We start from the raw sequence: 16,928 nt of genomic DNA, 5'->3' as shown, positions 1-16,928 counted from the left end.
AGAAGCTAGTCAACAAAATATTCTCTTTTCCTCCTAGGTTTGCAGACAGAAATGCACTTATAAAGAATTTTGTTATGACTTGAGACAAATTTAAGGATAGCAGATGAAAAAGTCAGGACTTCCCCTACTCAGAAGAGGTTCCCTTGCTCATTTGGAGTCACTCTGCTTTTGTTCGTAGACTATTACTCAAGAGGAGTCATTATTTTTCTTACATTTATTTTGGAGTTTCTTAATTTGAAGTTGTCCATTAAGTGTATTTTCATGTAAGACAATGGGAATTCAGAGTGGAGTCCATCAAGAACAATTTTTACTAGCTTTGACATTGCCAGTAATGCTAAGAGATTTAGAAGGAACTGTTCAAATAAAAGGTCAAAGGCCAGAGACCAGTGCTTGCTTCCCTTAAACAGGGCATGCAAACTGCCATTCTCTCCATGAAGCTGGAAAGATCGGAGCTTGTTTGCTTGTGTGATGACATGCTACAAAGTGTACTCACAAGAAAAGATATTTGACATTTAGCCTCAAATATGATACTTAATTCCACATTCTCTAATACAAAGAGTCACTGAAAAGATTCTTATCACTCACATTGTAATAAGTGATGGATTACCCACAAATGCACGCTCAGGTATCGACTTGATGTTATTGCTATGAAATCCCCTACAAAAGAAAAAAATTGTTTATATGGTGAGGAAAGAAAAAAGTGAAGATTCAATCTGTATTCACAATGTACAATGATGACTTTTTGTCTGTAATAAGAGAGTGTCTGTATGTGAAGGCAAATTCTTGTTTTCTGGAATAAGACAGAACTGAAAAAAGCAAAAGAAAAGAGACGAGACTAGTCAAGAAGAGGAAAAGCAGCAAAATTGCTGAAATTCTGCACTTTTCTAAGTGAACAAAACCATTCAGATGAAGTAAACTTCAAAATGGCATTTTAAAATTCAGAATATATGCATGTATGTATACAGATGTAATGTACACATACACATGTATATGAACTAAGAACATTAGTAGTTAGCTATTAACAATTAAGTAGATAACAATATATTTTCCCCTGTGCTTGTTAAACTGCAACTATTTCTTTTGCTGGATGGCACAAGTTTAGCAAGTAAACTATAAATGATCCTCCCACAACCACCTTTTTGTTGAGGTATTTTAAATGTGGTCACAAGCAAAATGTAGTTGTGCCTGCTGGATAGAAAGCCAAATCCTTGTCTCATCATTAATTACTGGATTTCATTTATATGAGTAATTCTCCATTGTGAAAAACAAAAGGAACGACTAAGATTTCAAAAGAACAATGATGATTTGTGTGGGAAACTCCCATTAGTTCAGTCGGGTATGAAGAAGGCTTCCCAGCTTAAATTTATGCATTACTAAGCTTCCAATTGTTCACTGATGCAAGCACACTTGGCCATTACTTGAACAGGTCCCACATTATCACTTTTACTTGTTTAGGCACTGTGCTATTGGTGATGAGCTGCAGAGCCAGGCTTTACATCCCCACTTGCCATAAAAACATGCAGATGCAGACTCTGAGCAGCGTGAGCATCTCATCTAGAACCAGTAAACAGGCTGGTTTTGAATGGGATTCCTTGCATGGCAGAAAARAACAAGTAAATGGTGTGACTGCTTCCCAGAGCAATAGCTGCTATTAGCTGTGGACAAAAGGCCATGGTTTGTGTTTTGAGGCCAGGCACAAACTCTGAGACACGAAGTACCACCCAGAAACCCTTGCTAAGGCAGCCCTGCAATGAGATGAACCTCTATAGGATCGGGTTCCCACGTGGGGGAGAAGAGCAGGGCACAGACAAGGGTGGGAGAGACATCCTGTTCTACAAAATCAGCTCCCAGGGCCCAAACAAAGCACGGAACCACACGGCCTCATGATCTGTGCTGGATTTGGGATGTCAGGTTGCATTTTCAGGCTCCAAATGTTTCTTGCACACAGGAGCTCAGGTGAAACAGCAGGTTTGATACTCACAGGTGAAATCCTGTGGGGCCCAGTACAGAACCTCAGGCACATCAGGCACTTTGCTGGATGGGGTGCATTTGCTGAGAACTGAGTTACCCATTTTTGGCTACTGACTCCAGAGCTCAGCAAACAGGCAATTCTTTGAGGTCTCTGGATTTCACACCAATTGTTGTATAGCATAAATACCAGCTGAGAACATTTAGGCTGGGAAACTCATAGACCTGCTGTCTCTTCTTCCTGCATTCTAGCAACACTGGAGGTGCTGAGCAGGAGTCCACAGTGTCTGGGGGTCCCTGCTTTTGAAAAAATCTCTGGTAGCTACTTAAAAGTGGTTTTTAGATCAGTTTGTGAAGTAGCAGGGGTACAGCCATGTCCAACTGGTGTGTGATTATTTATTTTTGTTAAAAATCTATGCTGATAGTACTACTAACATGGTAAATAAATCAAATGGAAAGAATTCTGAATATATATTGATGTGTACCTTGTGCGTGTGATGTGTGAATGTAATTTAATTACTTTTAATTTTTAATAATTCAACTGTTCTTCAAAATAAATTTGCATAACTTCATTTCATTGTTGATTTGCTTAATGCAAATTATGCCTGTGCATACAAAAGTGTTTTATTCCCAACATTACTAAGAACTGATTATATATAATGAAAAGAAATTGCTTTAATTTAAAGGAGATGAGGGAAGGAAGTTGGTAAAATTTAATTAAACCTGATGAACTAATAAGGATGCTGAGCCTTCTTAGCTAGAAGTCGAATGTATTGGTTTGTTTATAAATCTAGCTGTTCTGTTTGAGACTAAAAGTGAATTAATTGTGTTTATTATTTACTGTATTCCAAAGAGGAAGTTTCTGAAAAAAACTACGGCACAAGGCAATATGAAAGTAAAAGTTGCCTAAACTGAACATTGAAACTTACTTTTTAATGTATGCTGGCATGTTTATTAGTTTTACCTAGGATACCAGTTTTTAAGGATTACCGATAAAATCACCAGCATAAAAAAAAAATCACACACTAGACAAAACATCCTTCTTCCTAATATGAACTCTGTACTTACAGTTCTTTTAGGTTTGTTAGTGTCCTGATAGCAGTGGGAAACTCATCCAGACTGTTGTAATTTAGGTCCCTGTGTGAAGATAGATTTTATTATTTTGGTTATGCACCGAATAACAGATAACATAGCATTGTTGGCATTTATAATGAACTGTCATCTTCTATGCATTGAATAAATACATACAGCAAAAAGCCAGGAAAACCTCAAAAATTTATGGATATTTTCCAACAAACTCTATTTAAAGCACATTATCATTCCTATTTTTTATCATCATTCTATTTTTAGTTACATTTTAGCTATTGTGCAATAATGTAAGCGAATTTGAGTACTGCTAAGGGATTTTCTGTTTTATAAATTACTCATCATTTTCATTACATTAAAGTATTAACAGGGAAAAATATTTCAAAAGAATATTCAATGACTTTGGTGAGCTGCACTTTACATGTCTAATACATCTCTCTCTAAAGMTTTCTAACTGTATTGTTAATTTTAAGACTTGACAATAGTCAAGAGAATACTTCTAGCCACACAAATTGTAAAAATTATAGTGTAGCTACGGTAGTGATCTCTGCTTTAATAAGTGCTCATGCTGCAGAAGTAATTACATTTTATTCTGGTAGGCWGAATGGATTATAATCCTACCTCTGCCCTGAGCATGACATAGGTATCCTTTAGCATTTAGGAGATGACTGAAACTAAAACTCAACACGCCAGTTTACAGTGATGCTCCCTGACAAAGTTTTGTGAGGAAGARTCTGAAAAACTGGAGCAAAAGCCTTTTTAAACAGGCAAAACCCAAGCCACAGTTTACAACAGATTGAAATTGAAATAGTATCAGGCTGAAGTAATGCAGGCAGGAAACTGCTGTCTGAACTCAACAAGTCTTTCCTTCCTGCTTGCAAATCTCTCCTGCTTATTGACAAAAAGAGATTACAGGCATGCAGGGTTTGGTTTGCCCTCCAGTGATATGTGATTTCCAGASCTAGCCTCAATGCAAACAAATGATCTTAAAGCTGGCGTCCGTCATTTACACCAAGATCTCTTCAGATTATCCTGAAGTTATCTGGGAACTGGTCTATCCGTCATGCAATCACTGTGCTTGAGGCACGTGCTGCACTGTCCTGCTGCAGTGAAGTGGTTGCACCTACACCTATTCCCAGGTTTGYGACTGTCCTCTGTGTTTTCATCTCTCTCATGCCAGATGGCTGAGACTGGGTTTGCAATTACTTATCCCATTGTTCCTTTTTTCCCCATTTGTGACCAAGAGCCATGTGACTATCACTTAAAAATACAAACCAAACCATTACCTTTTCCTTCTTCCTTTTCTGTCCCCCTTTCCCGTGCTATACTACGGGACTTGCTCTCAACTCACAGATGGCTAAAAGCCCAAATCGTAAACCAGCAATTCAGTGGCAAGGGATCAATGCAATCAAAACCGGTGGTAAAAAAACCAAAAAAAAAGTAGCCCAAATCTTCTTGCTTCCTAATCTTAATGAAAGAGGAAAGTGAGCAGTACACAGGTTTGTTTGAGAAAGCAAACAGTCACCTTTAGACTAGCATTAACCATGTCTGAAACTATTTCTCATCATTGGGTTTTTAACCTCTGTCCTGGTTGGGTAAAACATCCAGAATCTCTGAAAATGATGCAGTTGCCTGCAGCAGGTGCTGGGGGAAGCACATGCAAAGTTTTACTGTCCTGGTAGCATTTTTGGGTACTGAGGGCTCCTCTGGCAGACAACATCTATATCTGACTAACTGCAGCAAAGTACTTTCTACTAAGCATTAGCATTGCATTTCTGTTTGGCATTTTATACAGATTTTTTTTTTTGTTAGAAAACTCTAGAAAATTTGAATTTGTCTAAACAGAACTAGAGTGAAAACCTACAGAAATTTAAATCTTTACCAGTGCTATTCTTTATCAGAGCTCTCTAAAAACAAAAGATTGGATACAACAGAAACATTTACCTTCTGCCACTTGTAAACCACATGCATAATTTGGCTACCTGGAACTTTTTCCAGGTATAAAATAATAAACCCATCTAATTTTATAACTCTTTTCTAGGGCATGACAGTTTCTTAAAGCTTTTCACTGTGACAATTTCCCAATCTAGCTATTAGCTTTATTGATTGTACAAGAAAAATAAATAGTACTAAACTAGGCAACCATAAGTTCATGAATAGTCACTTCTTTGTCATTGCTCAACAGTTTTCAAGTGTCTTTCAAAGAATTTATCAACTGACAATGCTTATTAAAAAGGCAAACTAATTTTATAGTTAAAAATAGGATTTGCTACATAGAGTCATTGTGAACTATCACTTAGATCCTGTAGTGATTAGGCAAGCCAAAGCCCACATTTGGCTTTTAGGCTATTTTTGTTCTTTCAGAATATTAATGAAAACACTCAAAAAAAAAGGAAACAAATAAGAGGTCAACTCACAATGTCTCTAGGCTGTGGAGCCCATCAAAGCATTTCTTTCCCAGGGAATAGATTCTATTGTTATGGAGATGTCTGCAGGGGAACATTAAGCACGCAGTCAGGAAAGCACACTGCACACAGTGAACTTAAGCAAAACATTTTGATGATCAAATCAAAAGAAACTCATTTTCAGACATGCATTGATTATATGCAAATCACGCTTTTGCAAGAGCATGTACAGCAGGCACCTCTACCACCGTCCTCACTTTCTCCCAATAGCTCTCCACCCTTCCATTTGGTTTTCACAGAGGGGATCTGCTTTAAAACCACCTAGACTGCTCAAAAGTGTTATATCCTGGACTTCCAGGCTGGGGTTTGCATAATGAACAGACTTAATCTCAATGATAGCTAACTAGTTAATTAACATGTCTTGAAAACTGTGTGGGGTGTGAAGTGTTTATTTGGAAGATGTATAYTCAGAGGGYGTTAGAGGTTACTGCCCTAAGAGCAGCCACTGAGGAGATGGATAATACAGCGCACARGTAAGGAGCACTAAGCTTGCAGAATGCAAAAAGACACAAAACCGTAAGACAAAAAGTTGTAGCTTTCCTGAGATGAGCAAACTAAGTAATCTTAGGCAAAGTAAGTAATCTTAGAAGCACCATAATGAACCTTTCTTTGAAATTATAAAAATCAGTAACTACTTCCTAAAATACTTTGCAATTGAAAGTAGTTTTTATACATTTTAACTAATTCCTCTCTCCCCACCCTGCCCCGAGACTCTGAGTTCTGCCTATTTCTGTCTTTTAGACTGAAATGGAAAAAAAAAAAAAAAACCACTCTGAGTGAAGCTCATTAATGTGAGTAGATTCAACTTGTAACCACTTCAGGTAATTTAATTTTAAAAGAATGTATTTTTCCTAGATTTTTCCCTTTATTTTGTCCTCAAAATCCTACTCCTAGAGCTGAGGGTAACTACAAGAGTAGTGCTTTAAGAGAAAAGAAGGGCTGTAAATGAGTGGCTGCAAGGCTCCTTCAATACTTCATCCTATTCTGAAAATATTGTTAAACATCAGAGGCTCTCTGAATGTTCTGCAGAACCTACAGAAATTGAGTCTACCTGTCCATCAAAAGCATGGATTGTGACAGCAAAATAAAAATACTCTGATGGTTTTTCCTTTCCTAGGAAGAAACCTAATCAACTTTATTTTTCATGACTACTCTGACCTTCAACTCTTTAGTTAGAAAGAAGAGTGCATCTTCAAATTCCAATTATGTTTAGATCTTTAATGATAAAGTTTTGACCTGCTCCAATTGACCATGCATTTTTGCACTTTGTTGAAAATTTGCCAGACTGTATAGAGTATCAAACAAATGAAAGTAGAACCCTACACAAAGATTTTGATGATCCAAAATTATCAGATGCTGTAGGTCATGAGGTCATTCAATTATGAATCACTAGAAAGCCCAGGATATTAGAAATAAGCAAGGCAGACCYTAAATAATGCAACCTAACTGAGCAGAAGCAAGCATGGCACGAAAAGAAAACTTCTGCATTTCTTAAATGTCCTCCTACCACTACATCTCTGGTAGGGATCTAGAGAATAATGTTCAAGACAGCCTCTTGTCTTTTCTTTTTTATTGCTGATATAAATCTAGAAGGCCAATCAAATGACAAATCCATCCATTCTTTTAACTTGCATGGGATTGATACCCAATGTAAGGAGAAGGCAACGGTTTTGCAGCACAAGTCAGCTGTTAATCCCCATTTTTGGGGCCACATGTAGGCAGAGACAGTGACTCTCAATGTCAGTAAAGAACCCTGATGTGTGCCAAGTTCAGTGCTTACACTGGGGCTAGAATATGCTAAAACATGCTAAGTATCTTACATAAAACTATGGTTTCAGACAGCCTGCAAAGCTCAAATATATAATTCTCTCTTTAATAATGCTAATATTTTCCAAAGCATCCTGAAATTACCTCTCCACTTCAGTTTCTCCAGCCAGTCTAGATTTTTTYCACTCAGTACATTCCCAGAAGATAAAAAGCTGAAATCACACTTCATAGCATACCTTCCAGATTTTGGTGCCAGCCATGCATGTTTCAATTAGTTGAACTGTCATGCAAACATAACCAGATACAAAACTACATATACTTTCTATGAAGGGAAATGAAGATTTTTTTTCTACTGGCTGACATTCTTTCCAAGCCCCCCTGAACGACTTCCGTTCATTTCCTGTTTCTAATCTTCCCTCATTCAGTCTTAGAGAGCACACAATTAATCCCTTCCTGTTTGTTTTGCTGACCAGATAGGCTGGTTTTTTTTAATTTCTTGAATATATTTTATTGAGGTGGAAACTTTTAAGCTAGTGGTTTAGCAAATGTTAGTCAAACTGTAGAAAGKTGCAATAAAATCTGCTTCTCCAAGAGGCCAAAGACCTGCAAGAAGACATTGTGTCTAAAAAGCAATTAATAGTACTTACAGAACTACCAAACTGGAGAGGTTTCCAAAGGCATAGTCTGGTATGTAATGAATTTTATTCAGTGCCAGTGTCATTGCCTGAAGTGCTGGTAAACTCCTGAAAGCTTGGACGGGAATTTCTGTCAAAGAATTATCATCCAGCCACAGGTGTCTTAAGGAGACCAAGCCGTTGAAGCAGTTGGGGGGCACGTAGTTGATGTGGTTGGCATCCAGACGTCTGGAGAAAAAGAAACAGAGAGAGAAAACTGACTTTAATAAAAGAACAGTGGCTTTGCACAATGGCTCTCAGCAACTGTCACCATGAACACAACTCCAAAGGATGGACATGGAGTGCCTCTTCCAGTTTTCATTTCYGGGAGATTCTGCATTTCCACCTTGCTTGCAGCCTCCCCCTTGAGATCTCAAATCATGTTTAAAAGTCTGCCTGCCAGCTGGCTTTGCACAGACAACTCTCCTTTGGAGCCATCAACTCACTGAGAACACACACTGATCATTTTTGAGCAGAGTCTCTCTGAAGACAGGGTATGACTTTGTTTCCGTTCCCAGTTGTTTGAAAGTATGGAACAACAAAGTGCAAGAAACTCATCCAGAGATTCTCTTTCAGGACCTACAAATCACTGAGTTGCAAGGTAATTTGGACTTCCATATACTAAACATCCGTTGCAAGACCCATAAATAGAACTCCTGAGTTTGGAGGTTCTTGCTTTACCTTTTCTTAAATTTTACAGAGTTAYTGAATCACAGAATATGCTGAGTTGGAAGCAYCATTGAATCCAATTCCCATGCTACCCAGGACCATTCCCAGGAGTCACACCATGTGCCCAGGAACAGTGCCCGAATGTTTCTTGAACTCTGTCAGGCTTGGTGCAGTGAACACCTCCCTGTGGAGCCTGTTCCAGTGCAAATACTGTTCATTTTAATGATTCTAATGAGAACTTAAGTTCACACTTTTTTTAGTAGTGGAACGTAATGTGTTTTACCTAGAGATCAGTGTTGCCAATGTGATGTATTTGTATTAAAGAAGAAGTTCCTAAATCCGCTTCAGCTGCTACAAAGCCAACAGAGGGAGCTCAACTGCACTTTGCAGAGTCTGCAGGTGATGCTTTGTTCTTACACTTGTGTAAATAAGGATTAAATCTACTGAACTTTTTTTAGATSTGGTGCTACAAATATAATGCCATTTATTCACTGGCTTTTTCTTAAGCTGTATTTTGCTTTTTCATTGGTACTCTTTCAAGGAAAGATTTAAAAGTGCACTTCAGATTTCTGAGACTTTGTGAAACATCCAGCTGGGGATGTGGGCCCTGATACACTTTTTTTGCTTTTATGTGTTTCAGTGACTTGTACCTCTTCCATAACATGAAAGCTKTGCTCAAAAAATTATAGTGAAATGYGTAGAGAGGAGAAATGAGGTGAATGGTAAAACAGAAATAAATTTAAATAGACGTTTGGAAACACTACAGAAAAACAGCCACACCCAGGGTACAAAGTAATTCTGTACAACCTAAATTTGGCCCGTTTGAGAGAAATGCAATACTCTTTGTGGTGGATATACTAATCTCTTTATTTAAAGCTGCTCCCTCATTTACAGTCATGTACAATGTCAGGTCCATTCTATCTCCTGTTCCACACTGGCCCTACCTACTGCAAGAGAACAAATAATGACTGCTAAGGCTCTGTGCCAGACTGGCAAATAACTGAGACAAGGTCAGTTGGAACAAATTTATAAGGTTCAGTGTCAAAGCCCTTGTACAATTAAATTTTCAATATAATAACTGACATGTCAGGCAGCAGAGACAGAGCTTCCAAAATAACTCAGTGGTCTGTCAACAAATGGGTAAGGCTGGAAATGTTTAGAAACACTCATGTTGTTCCTCCCCCTTTCCCCAGGCAACAACCATGTTATGCCTGTGTTTTCAAATTAGGTATGATTTGAATGAGTAGATGAGGTTTCTTKGTGTTCAGTCAGAAGTAAATTTCTTCCCTGGGTGATGCAGGTATGTAAACTAAGAAGTTACAGTTGCCTTAGTTTGACAGTTTCACTGATTAAAGAATGGAGGCTTTATTCAAGCTGCATGTGTTGCAGTACTGCAGTTAACATCTTGTTCAATAGGAAGCCTGCCCTGATGTCCCCGCTGACTCCATGGCAGTTACTCACAGGATGCCTGGCTGTGTGGAGAAGCCAACAGTCCCTTGTTTGTATGTGGCTGTTTTGACCCTGTGGCTGAAATGGCAATATTTCTGCTGTCATCAGCGAGACCGGGATTTTTATCTTACCAATATTTCGTAGCATATCAAGGAACTGATTTTTTTTAAAAAATAGCTGAAGTTTCCAAATATAAACCCACCACTGGCTGTGTAAACAAAACACAGCACAGAAAGAAAAACAGAACTGCTGCACTGTAAATGAAATTCTAGATAGTTGAATTATTGTTTAAATAAAGCTTGAAAGAAATAAAAAAAGCTGCAATGATTTGTGCTTCAGGTTCTTTAACTGGATTACGTATCCTGCGAGTACTTATAAGAAGTACTGCCTCAAGTGCTCTTTTGTTATCTAATCTTTTTTAAATTTCCAAGCACCGTTTTCCCTCTTGCAGATATTAAAAGGTTTCAGTAGTGGTTCTATTTCCTGTCATACTGTAGGTAATGCACACTGATGTATAAAGCACTGATCAAAATCACCCTTTTTAGCCAATTGTTTTACATGTGTTGATCAAAGTTTTGGCACTTTCAGAACTAAACCCATTAACTCACAAACATGACCCTATTTATAACTGAAAATATATATAGATAACATGTGGTGAGTTTGAAAGCTGCTATTATGTTCCAGAGAGAGCTAATTTAGGGAAACAGAAATACTTGATCTCTTCTGATAGGCAGCATGTAAATAAAGCAGCCACTATGAAATTCACCATGAGCTCACTTAAAACGTCTAAACCTTTCAAAGAAAATGCTTGAGCTAGGTGGGCTGTAACCCACTAGTGCTTGCTGTGACAYACTGTGAATGCTATGACCATATGCACAAATTATGAAAAGAAATGGTTCATGTGGAATGGAAACTRAAGCCATTTACTGGTACAGGAGAATGTAGAGGTTTAGAAAAGATTTGATTTGCACTTTTTTGATCAATTTAATATGAATGGATGCTAAGTTTCATGTCAGTGGTAGGTTTCTAAGTATATATATTTTAAAAAATATTTTTAATGTATATATATTTCCCCCCGCTTTTCTGTATCTTCTCTCAAAAATAGCTACAACCTGGGTGTATCTCACAATCCAGAAATTCCTTAATGTCTTGTTGGAGTGCCTTACTCATTCATTCAGGTTTAAATCAATCCCATATCTAAATTTTAAATTTAGATATGGGATCAGGAAGTAGATTTCTCCTAGGTCATGTTTCCCTCTGAAATAGCTATTACATGGATTGCCTCATCTTGAGTAGATGAGGGCCAGTATACAACGAAAGATCTGGAGAAGAGGAAAGCCACAAAGATGGATAGAGCAGCCAAGGATAAAATTCTTCTGATGTTTAAAGTAGGAGAGGTAAAACCAAAAGCAAAGGGACTGTATGTAACAGTTAGGGGAGGCAGAGAAGAGGSAGCACAGGAGGACAGATTTTAGGCGTGGTGGGCTGAAGAAGGTGTGTGCCTCTCCCTCTCCTGTCACCTTCCCSTTCTCCTGACTCAGCTCTGTTACGCAGGGCGCCTCAGTCGAGTGTCTCCACAAGTATGGAGCAATGATGGACAGGGGTTGTGCTCAGGGCCTGTCTGGGGAGGGCACAACAGGCACGAAGGGGTCACTCACTCGCAGCCCGTCACCTCTATTGGTTTAGTGTGTGGGCACACAGACCCTCTCAAGGGCTTGTTCACAGGAGTTTCACTAAAGTCTCATTTAAGTAATGGCAAGTGACATCTAAACCAGCTCTGAAAAGTGGGTATAATGAAAATATAGCTGGCTATTGTAAGCCATGTTTTTCAAACATGGTCTTTTGTGCAGGATATCCCCTTCAGCCCACAGGGGAAAATGCTGGGACTATTGTAAAAAGCTTAATTACAACACACCAGCCCAGCAGTTCTCACAGCTCATTTTTATAGGACTGACACAAAGAACCCTGCATGGCAACAAGAAGACCAAAAAAGACAAATCACTAGTTGGGCCACTTTTTTCCCCCACAACTCCCATCCCACAGCGTGTCGTTGTATGGCCCCTGGGATCTGCCTGGGAAGCTGGTGTAAGCCCCAACACTGCCAACCACTCCAACAGCGCTCCTTGGCCTCACACTTGCAGGAGGATTTCTGGCTAGCAGTTCTGAGGTAGAAATATTAGTCTGTCTTAGAGACATGATGTAGCCTCCCTCTTGAGATTACTCATCAGACAGAAAAGAGTCAGAGGCCTAGTACCTTCTGTTGGAAAGAAAACATCATCCGGTGGCCGGGAATTGTTGATCTAATATAGCCAATTTGCAGCGCACTTTGAGAGCAGCTGGCTGATGGAGTTAAAAGACTGCACATAAAAGAATACAGCAAATGCATTTTAGGGAGCTTTGCACCTCTACCTTCGTCCCCTTGGTTATGAATCCACAAAAATGTCAGGGATTGAGAGGGGTGGTCTGACATCCCACTATAACTTGATGTTTCAGCCACTCTTCCATTGCCCAGTGCCCTGGGGCTGTGATGCTTAAGGTTCAGCCAAACAAGGAGACTGCAACAGTGAGTTCAGAGACACCTTTGTGTATGTGTACAGACATCTGCATGGGTACAAACAACCTCAATTTAAAATGTGGGAAATTCCTCCTCTGGGAGTTTGTGGGTACCTATTGAGGTACCAGCTTTCCTAAGAAGGATAATACCTTCTGTAGCCTTCATTATCATGGGGTGTGACATGGAAAACCACAACTAAGGTTCCTGTCTTTTCATGAAAACAGTTCTCTGCAGAGACTGTAATTTCATCAAAGTTGTTTGGTCTTTCAACTAAAAATCAGGATTATTAACAGAAGCATCAAACTGGAAAATAATTGTTTAAAGTTAACATTTCTGGGAAAATAAAAAGCGGCTCTTTAATTTCAAGCCTGAACTGAAAACATTTCAGAACTATGTGCCCTCAAAGTCTTCAATTCCTTGTCTGGGCTAAGCATGAAACCTTCTCTTGAAATGTCAAATATTTGGGGGACTAAGGAGATGATGAAAAATCCATTTGCTGACCTGTTCCAGCCAGGAAACTACTGAGAATATCTRAGATGAGTTCTAGATAAGATTTTGTGTAAAACCTGGTGTCATCATCAGATGCTCTATAAATACTAAAATGTCTTAGAAATAAAATTGAAGCAATCTACAAATCCTGTTGGAAAATTCTAAAAAATTCATTGGTACTACTATTTTGTTACTTGTAAAATCCAATTAATTTGCTTCACTGCATTGAAACTTTGCAGGTTGTTAAGGGAGAAAAGATGCTTTTTTTCTCCCCTCTGTCAACTGTTTAAAGTGCATTGGAAAATGGGCTATATTGTATTCTGCCCTATTTCTACCATTGAGTAAAAATCCTTTAAATTTCACAGGAATGACAGCAAGTGATACAGTAAATGATGCTTGCTTTTAAATGTCCTTGATGCCTGGTTTGGCATGGGGAGTGAGATAGCAGCCAATCTGTTCTTAATTTTGACTATTTCTCGGTCTGACAATGTAGCAGTAAGAGCTGCTTATTAACAACAATATCTAAACAAGAAAATAAACAGGGAATGAAGTTTCATCTGTAATACTGACAGCAAAAGGTTGTGTTACAAAAGTCCCAATAAAAGAATAGCAGAAGTTTTGCTTTTCCATCTGCAATGCCAATTACCCTTTCCTCCTTTATTTAGCAACATTTGCAAATGGAGATCTGCAGCTTTTCAGTGGCTAGTGAGATATAAAATAAATGTTAACATGCTCAGAAAAGAAGTAAAAAAGGATTATTGACACGTCAGTGCAGTTTTTGACCAATCCCTGCTTGTTCAAAAATACTGAAATTATGTCAATTCTGTCATATAATGGATACAATAAAAACCAAGATGATTACACTAGAGAAACAAAGATACCTATTTAAATGTATTAATGCATTAAATGAAAGAAGTTTGACAGAAAACAAGCTGCTAATTAAAAATGACACTTGAAAAACAAATCAATATACCAAAGTAAAAAGTTTTTGAACTATATATATATATATATATATATATATATATATACTAAAAAGCACTAAAAGTTTTCCTGATTCAAACACAGAATGGAGATATGGATGATGTGGGAAACACAAAATCCAGAGATTTTCTGCTTATACTCCGTTCCAAAGACATACATTTGCTCAAGGTAAGTAAAAAGGATGACAGCATTCAACTGATGCTTAGAACCCTGCTGCCAAGGACTAAGTTGTGACACATCAGTAATTGTGTCTTTCTCCTTTTCAATCAAGGTATCTGCACACTCTTCTGGCCTTGACAGAAATAAATGCCATTTGAATTGTTAGGACTAGTAATCCAGATAATTTGTGTTCACCCTACATTTCAGAGGAAAATTATAACCTATGCAATAGTAGAGATACCCTTCTGCTCAAAACCATATCTCAAAATCAACATGTGCTGGTTACTTCCATAATCCTCCTGCTAYACAAGGAACTAGAGTCCCATGCAAACATTGTCCAAGCTCTGGTAGCTGAACTTATTTATTAACCAAARCAGCACATCGCTGGTTTTGACCACTGAACTACAAAAAGTTATATAAAATTGGAGATTATTTTAATATTGTTTAATCTTACATTTTTGCTTCAGTGACAGAAAAAAACTGTCATTCATTTGTGAAGGTTTTCTCATAGATTTTTGCTGTCTAAGATGAAATTCACAAATCTTACATGTTTTTGGTTGATTTTTGCACCTATATCTCATTTTTTGGTAATTATTGAGTAATATCTGCTGTCTGAAGAAGACTGATCTGTAACAGAGTAGGTCAAGCCTCAAGACACTTATAAATATTTGTCACTCAAATTTGTCCTATCATGCAGCATACTGGTAATATTACAATGTGGACAATAAAGTGGAMGAAATTGCTGCTTGTTCCTGCAATAAATCAGTTCTTGTTCTCTCTACCACAGGCCATTTAACATCAATTAATGGTTCTATCAATATTGACACCTATACTGTCATGTTTTAACCTGGAACTAGATGAYGGGGAGAGCGTATCATCCAGAAATACCCTGGATGCAAAACTTTGTGATGAATTTGCATTATGAATGAACGTGGAATATTAGTGTGTGCAGGTGTACATACTGTGCACACACACACAATTAGATTTGGATACTTCTATAAAAAGGATTTTAACACAAYCCTCTTCACATTGATTAATGTATCAAGGCAGTTGCTATGGTTTGCCCCTTTGCATGACTGCCTTTCTTGAGTAAAACCGCAAAAGGCAGAGATTTGAGTCCTGTCACCTGGTTTTTTCTTCCGCATGTATGCTAACCTAAAGCAAAGGGTTAATGAGGCTTTGAGAAATCATGCCACCTGCATAACTAAACATAATAAATAGGAGAAGTTCTTATCTTATAGAAACTGCTTTTGTGAAGGCTTTTAACCTCTTAATTACACTCTTGAAAAGACTCCTGCTGTTTCAAAGGCTTCAAGAAATAATTCCTATTGTAAATCAGAAACCAATGCAAAACAACCTTGTGAACAGAAAATTCCTAGACTATATGAAACAAGAAATTGAATCTGTGCACACCTTTATCTGACAGGCACAACCCCTTTTAAGCAAACAAAAGAATAATAGTTTTCTTTTCCTCAAAGAGGTCTCTTTTGCCAGTGATCATTTTTCAGGTGATAGTAGTTTTTCTGTACAAACCCGTATCATTCCATCTTGGGTCTGCTAGACAGCTGTCTGAAGGTTTCTACTGACCATTCCTATTCTCCCTCTGTTTTAATTCAGTCCTTTACACAGACTGCACAAACTCTGGTTAACTTCTTTAACTTCCTCACTCAAGGAAAAAAAAATATTTGCAACAAMGCCTGAGTGAGACTGTCATTTTGTTTAGAAACTGCACTGAAAATTCAACAATCTCCTTCAGAGCAACAAAGGAACTCTTGTTGGCTTGGCTTATCATGTTTTGGTCCAGAATGTGTATAGAGTGATGTGATCTCAGTAAGATTTTTTTGTTTGYTTAGCAGAAAGAAAACCTAATATAGTCACTAGACCAGCATTTTCTCATGACTTTTTCAAAGATCAAAGGAAAGAGCTGTAACCTCAAAAGTATATGGCTGAGATATTTCTGTCTGGTCTGGTCAATAAAGAAAAAAGGCACTGACCAAATAACAATTATAAGATAATTAATTCTTAGGGCTGTTTCACCTTTAGAAACCTTAACAAATGCTTTGTATATTAAAGAGGTAAATGCAGTTCAAGACGGACATAAGAACATGGGAGCTATTACAGTATAATGTGTGTCTGTGTAGTGCTAAGTTATACACAGATTGCATAATTTCTCTGAAAATAAATTCATTCCTTTAATTCTGGTCTTTAGATTTTGGCTGAATAAGATGTATGCAAAATATGTTAACCTTCTGGTAGAACTTCTTTACCTACACAAAGGAAAAAAGCATGTTCAACATAGTACATTTCTCAACTGACACATCATAACTCTGACCAGATCAGTACAGATGCTCTATCCTTGCCATTGTTAGACTTTACCTGTGATGTTGATGCTCAGTGCACATTGTACCAACATTTCCTGTGAAAGCTGTTTGAAATTCCAGACTTAATTCCCTATTTGGATCTTGCAACGTATTAGGAAAATGATTTTGAAAGTTATTCTGTGACAATATAAGGTGGAAAACTGAAGCATAGACAGGAGTCAGCTGACATTTTCCTCTGACCAAAGAACTGCTTCTCTGTTTTCAATCATCTAGATATTTAATGCTACAGATTCAAAATCAGTAGATCCATTAGAAAATTTGGGTTTTTTTTTTTGTATCAGGTGAC

At 37.8% G+C, this 16,928-nt stretch overlaps 1 protein-coding gene across 1 annotated transcript in view; it reads right to left on the bottom strand.

Moving 5' to 3' along the window:
• LGR5 (leucine rich repeat containing G protein-coupled receptor 5) overlaps positions 1-16,928 on the bottom strand; it is an 87,959-nt gene that overhangs the window by 17,269 nt on the left and 53,762 nt on the right. Inside the window, exons 5-8 of the mRNA XM_057377782.1 lie at positions 7,934-8,149; positions 5,472-5,543; positions 3,037-3,105; positions 586-657 (exon numbers count right to left, since the gene is read on the bottom strand). Of these exons, the coding sequence (XP_057233765.1) occupies positions 586-657; positions 3,037-3,105; positions 5,472-5,543; positions 7,934-8,149 (429 nt within the window). The remainder of the gene's footprint in view (positions 1-585; positions 658-3,036; positions 3,106-5,471; positions 5,544-7,933; positions 8,150-16,928) is intronic.

This window comes from Malurus melanocephalus, unplaced genomic scaffold (assembly GCF_030028575.1).
Source record: "Malurus melanocephalus ecotype Western Australia unplaced genomic scaffold, MMel_1.1 scaffold_10, whole genome shotgun sequence".
NCBI classification, from domain to species: Eukaryota; Metazoa; Chordata; class Aves; order Passeriformes; family Maluridae; genus Malurus; species Malurus melanocephalus.
The sequence above is the reverse complement of the archived record's forward strand: the minus strand, read 5'-3'. Positions and strand labels throughout refer to the sequence as shown.